Source organism: Arabidopsis lyrata (genome assembly GCF_000004255.2).
Source record: "Arabidopsis lyrata subsp. lyrata unplaced genomic scaffold ARALYscaffold_614, whole genome shotgun sequence".
Classification (NCBI taxonomy): Eukaryota; Viridiplantae; Streptophyta; class Magnoliopsida; order Brassicales; family Brassicaceae; genus Arabidopsis; species Arabidopsis lyrata.
This window is the reverse complement of record NW_003302164.1, coordinates 1-5,576: the sequence shown is the minus strand read 5'-3', so window position 1 is coordinate 5,576 and position 5,576 is coordinate 1. Positions and strand designations below refer to the sequence as shown.

Here is a 5,576-nt window from a genome sequence, read left to right as displayed (position 1 = left end):
GGTCAACGGAGGGGACAGAGTCTGAAGTGGGATCGATGAAGAAAGAGAGGAAAAAAACAATCAATACGAATCCTATAGAAGCGACAAGCCAGTCACTCTTAGCCCATTTTCTACACCGTAACAGAGAGCTAAACCTTGGAATCGCCATTGAAGAAGAACAATCAAAGGAGAGACACTACACTGTTTCAAAATCTATATATATAATGAGAGAGTTTTCTCTCCATCTAGCCTATCCACCTAAGCATCCACCTAAACAACACTATTTATTGTACATTAAAATAAATTTTAAACATTCATTTAGTGCATATTTATGTTACTTATAATTAATATAAAAAATAAAAATAAACAAAAACCGAATTATGTAAAAAAAAAGAAATGTTAATATAATAAGAAAATAATACAATTAAAATTTTATTAGTAGTAATAATATAATTCAACTTTTAACAGATAAAAATTAAAAATGATCATACTTCAAATTTCTAAATGTGTAATCTTTTAATTTAAAAGCATGGTAGAATAAAAGTATAAAACTAAATTTATGCAATTCTATATATAAGATTTTAAACAAGAAGATTTAATTTATAGTAAAGCATTAGTTTCTAAGAACGATATACTACATATTTTTATTTATTATTAAATTTTTACTTAAAAATAAAAAACTTATTGAATTCAACTTAAATTTATAATTTAAGCCGGAGATATTGTATTCACATTTTATCTTGTAAAATTATAAAAACAAATCTTATAAATTTTAAAACATTATCATTCATCTTTTAAAAAATAAATAATCAATTTTTAAAATTTTTGTTTGAAATTATCAATTATTGATAAAAGAGTTTATCGAAAGGTTAGATCGCTATCATTTAATCTCTCCTAAATCACTTATATAAACACAGACTCTTAAAAACCTCCTATTGTTTAATGGATACAGAATGGGAATAAAAACTGAAGAGCCTATTGCACGTGCTGATACGGGGGCTGGAATACGAAAGAAAGAATTGGTGTCCATTCATCAGCTCCATGAATTCATATCTAAAACTGATGAACAGGTACTGCCAATATTTTCTCCATGTTTAGCTTCCAAAAGTAACATATAGCATCATGGCAGAAAGGCTGTATAGCCTATAGTTATGTAGGAATAATTAAATGCATAAGTATTGACCATTGGTTCCTGCATAACAAACACACTTTTATCATTCACGTTATATTGAGAAACATCCAGAAATTGGAATCTATGTCATTATTTCCAGAAATTGAAAATTCACTATAATGTTTCCTCTCCAATCTATCAAAAGACACAGGATGCAGATTTTCTCTGCAATGCAAAGGTGTTAAACGTACTACAAAAGAATGGGTGGTCTTATGTGTCATGTACTGGGTGTAACCGAAAATTGGACAAGGTTGGCAATGCTTTACGCTGCAGCAAATGTGTTTCATCAAGTGTCACTGGAGTTGTCAAGTACCGAGTTGAGCTTGCTGTTCATGATGGTCATGACGAGGCAACATTTGTGGTCTTTGACAATGAAATGACAAAGCTTACCACCAAAACTGCAGCTACCCTCATCCTCGAGAACGTAAGTTATTAAACTATCTTATGCATCTGGTTTCCAGCAATTCAAGTTCATTGTTATACATTAATTGTAGGGAAATGGAGGAACAAGAGACGATATACCAAGCTGTATTGAAGATTTAACTGGCAAGCAATTCCTTTTCCAAATAAAAGTGACCCCATTCAACTTTAGTTCCAAACACCGAACTTTCACAGTTTCAAAACTCAGTGAAGCTTACACAAATTGTACACAAGTATAGATATAACAGAAAACTATTTTTATCTGAAAATTATTTCAAATCTTTCATCAAGAATACATCTTTCCTATCAGACTGAAATTACTAAAGGAGGACCCACATTCAACTTGGATTTGGAAGGTACAACAAGTTCCAACATAGCTCGGTTTGGTCAGGACACACTTGACAAAGAATATGAAAAAGTAACAACTTCCATCGTAGAGACGGTTGAAAAGAGTCGAAAACGTGGTCGTGAGTAATGCTTTGCTAGCCAACAATCCGTCATCCCAAATATTTCATTTTTCCTGCTATTTGCTTTTTAAATGTTTGCGTGAGTAGTAGTACTCTATATTTCCATTTCCTCCAATGTTCTCTTAGAAGAACACAGTTATGTTTTATTCCAGAATAAAGGGATTGTGACGGTTTATTAAAATAATTGATGCCCCCAAAATAAAATAAAACAAAAATCAGACAATTAAGATATGACCTTAAAAAAATTTAATTCAAATCTTGAATTAGCAAATTTGTGTGAAAACTTTTTAGCTAATAAATACATGGTCAGCATATAAAATTTGTGTTTAATTAGTTTCTATATTTACATATTGTACATTTTATTGTCCAAAACATTGATTATCAATTACCAGGAAAAATAAATTTAATTAATACATATAAATAAATAAATATTATTTATGTTTGAGTCAACCTTTACGATGATGATTAAATACCATTTACAATAAGTTAATTGATGTAACCATCACAGTATATCTATTTAAAACAATTTTATAATTTATTTGTGATTTTCGGCATACGTTGCAAAACCATATGTTATTAGAGAGTCATCTATTTATTTGAGGCTATCTATGTACTATTGATATGCAAAGAACAATTTGGTATAAGAATCACACGTAAATAATTTCATTTACCCAATATTAATAAAATAATCATATAATAAATGGAAAGTTAATTACAAACTATTGAATAATATCACAAAGTTATTTAGCAACTTTAAGAGTATTAACATTTAAGACTGTGATAGTGGAGAACATGGGCATAAAATAAATAAAAACACTTATTGTAAACAGTATTTTATCAAAATTGTAACTGTTGCATTAAACAGAATTAATGTTTAGTTATTGATTAGAATATATTAATTTAATTTTATATGTTTATTGATAATCTATATTTTTATCAAATATAAATAGTTTTAAAATCAAATACGTTAATTTCTATTAATATATTTATATTACACAAAAATTAATTGAATATATATGATTAAAACTATTCACCTATATATATTTATTGATCACATTATTCATGAATTCTACAACAAAATATACAAAAAATGATATGTAAGTTGTTAAAAAAAAGGTGATATATAATTTGTGTAGCATATTCTCATGTGGAACTTTAACTTTATAACATGATAAGAAAAAATTTGATATTTCTATCAATTGAATCCAATGCTTTTAACCCAAAAAACTGAGTATTGAAAGATATGAATTAAGGAGAAAATAGTTATGATATGTCTTGAAATTAATTTACAGTCCAATATATATTATATATGAGTCAATAGAAAGTGAAAAGAAAGTTGATGTCAGAAGGCAACGAGTTTATCATAGAAGATGACGAAAGAATTGATAGATAAAAGTGTGTGAAAATAAATTTCTAAAACTTAGAAAGATAATGCACATGACTAAAGTAAAATCTTTGAGATCTCATTCATTGTGTGAAACGAATGGGTTCTTAGAAAAATACATGACATATATTATTAAACAGATTATTAGATTCAAACTTGGGTTTAACCGTTTAGTCATGTAAATCATGGAAAGTGAGATAAGATAGACACAATGATGACTTACTCGAGAATTCTCTTATGACACACTGCATTTATGACACGTTGCATTTGCTTCGATGGGTAAAACAAGTTCGCTAAAGCTGTTCTAGCAAGATGGTATTATATATGTATATTTACATTAAATAATGTTCATGAAACTGGATATATTCGCATTTTATATGGAATGATGTTATGTTCGTATCAATATTTAATCATAAATAATATATACAATTGAGTCAACAATCAATAATTAACTTCAACACTTAAAAAAAATGTTTTCATGGAATATGAATAAGAAAGAAAATCTTTTAGAGATAAGATAAAAGGATCATTTGAAGGTCGTCGATATCGTTTATTTTTCTCGCGAATTTTTTAAGTAATATTTGTTACCACGTGATATATATCAAACTATTTATTTGTCAAGGAAACATTATCGTCGATAATATATATGTTGTATATCGCTTATTATATTTATGTTCAAATATTTATCTTTTAAATTTTAATGATTATATTTTATGATGAAAATTTGATATTAATAGAAGAGATTTTAAACTAAAATCCCGCGCAACGCGCGGGGTACAAAATCTAGTATGTTAAATTACATCAGTGGGACACATGATTGAGACAGCCCAACCGAATGACTAATACGTAATTGAAAAGTCATAACCAGTTAAATCAGGTTAATGAAACCGAAATAACCGGTTTAAATCGGTTCAAGCGAAAGAGAGTTTAACCGGACCTTTCTACCTAAAGCCTCTTTGTCATTTAGCGGGTTTTCGTATAAATTTGAATGTATTGAAATTAGCTATTTTGCCGCTTTGCACGAAGAAACAGTGAACGCTTTCAATGGCGTCGTCATCGTCACGATCGCTGGTTTCTTCCTATACCTTTGATGATAAAGACCTAGAAGACGCTGATTTATGGGCGGTGATTGATTCCGCCGCCGCTGCAGCTACTATCGCCGGGAAATCTCCGAAACCCTTAGCTATTAGGTATCCAAATTACAATTCTCCTCCGACGCCTGTTTCGTATCCTTCTCCACAGTCGAAGGTTCTTCAGATCCAGAATCGTAACCCTAATCTTGCCCGAGGATTGAATGAGGAGTCTACGCGTCCGAACAAAATGGCTAGATCTCGCGTCTTGTCTGAGGTGAAGAGTGAGAGTCCGATGGCTCTTGTTACGACGGCGCACCGAAATTTAACCCCGAATATCATCAATTCGACTAAGTTTTCTTCTCCGGAGAGTTACTTGTCGCCTGGAATTCGGCAGTCTACTCCCTTTGCGGAGGTTTCTCCGTCAGCGAGCTGTGTTAAGAACGATCCGGTTAATGAGATGCGACATAGCTTGTCTGGGAGCTTTCCTTCTGCTACTCTGTTCAAGGAGTACCAGAATACAGCAATGGCGGTATCATTTCGATTTTCCTTTATCCATATAAATTTTCGATTTGTGGAACCTATGAAGAAACATGAAGCTTCTTAGATTACAGATCGTAAAATTTATCCTAGATTTTGTTGATTTCGGGATAGAGTTTTATGCATTGAAGGTGTTCGATGAAATGTCAAGCACTGTTTTGCATGATTTTAGTTCGATTGCGACTTGTTCGTAACTTAGTTTCTTCATAAGTATGCCTATATCTACTGCTCAAGAGAAAAAATCAAAGAACCCAAGCTAGATCACTAGTGTGTATGTGTATGTGCGTGAAAGAGAGTTTTTGTTTGCTGTTTTTGATTACACAAGCACTATCATATTTGTGATCTTTTACATCAAATGTTATGTTTGGGAAGTAACAACATTGCTTCATCAATTTTGCAGATTCTAGAAAAATCTGACTACACGATGATCTCAGGGAAGGCATACATTAAAAAGTCAGGTGAAGATTATGCTTGTTGTCCGCTTATTGTATATCTTATACATTCGAAATTGGTTCTGATGCTGCATTTTATGGAAATGTGAAGGT

At 30.8% G+C, this 5,576-nt stretch overlaps 1 protein-coding gene and 1 pseudogene across 2 annotated transcripts; both read left to right on the top strand.

The window, feature by feature from the left end:
* Nucleotides 1-932: 932 nt before the first annotated feature.
* On the top strand, nt 933-2,221 carry LOC9298450 (replication factor A protein 1). The gene is made up of 4 exons (XM_021029398.1): nt 933-1,049; nt 1,296-1,574; nt 1,645-1,803; nt 1,881-2,221. The coding sequence occupies exons 1-4, from the start codon at nt 933-935 to the stop codon at nt 2,043-2,045; spliced, it is 720 nt and encodes a 239-aa protein (XP_020885057.1). The 3' UTR covers nt 2,046-2,221.
* A 2,126-nt stretch (nt 2,222-4,347) lies between these two features.
* LOC9298451 lies at nt 4,348-5,568 on the top strand (annotated as a pseudogene). The gene is made up of 2 exons (XR_002332761.1): nt 4,348-5,023; nt 5,432-5,568. The product of XR_002332761.1 is annotated as an uncharacterized LOC9298451 (transcript).
* The last annotated feature ends 8 nt before the right edge of the window (nt 5,569-5,576 follow it).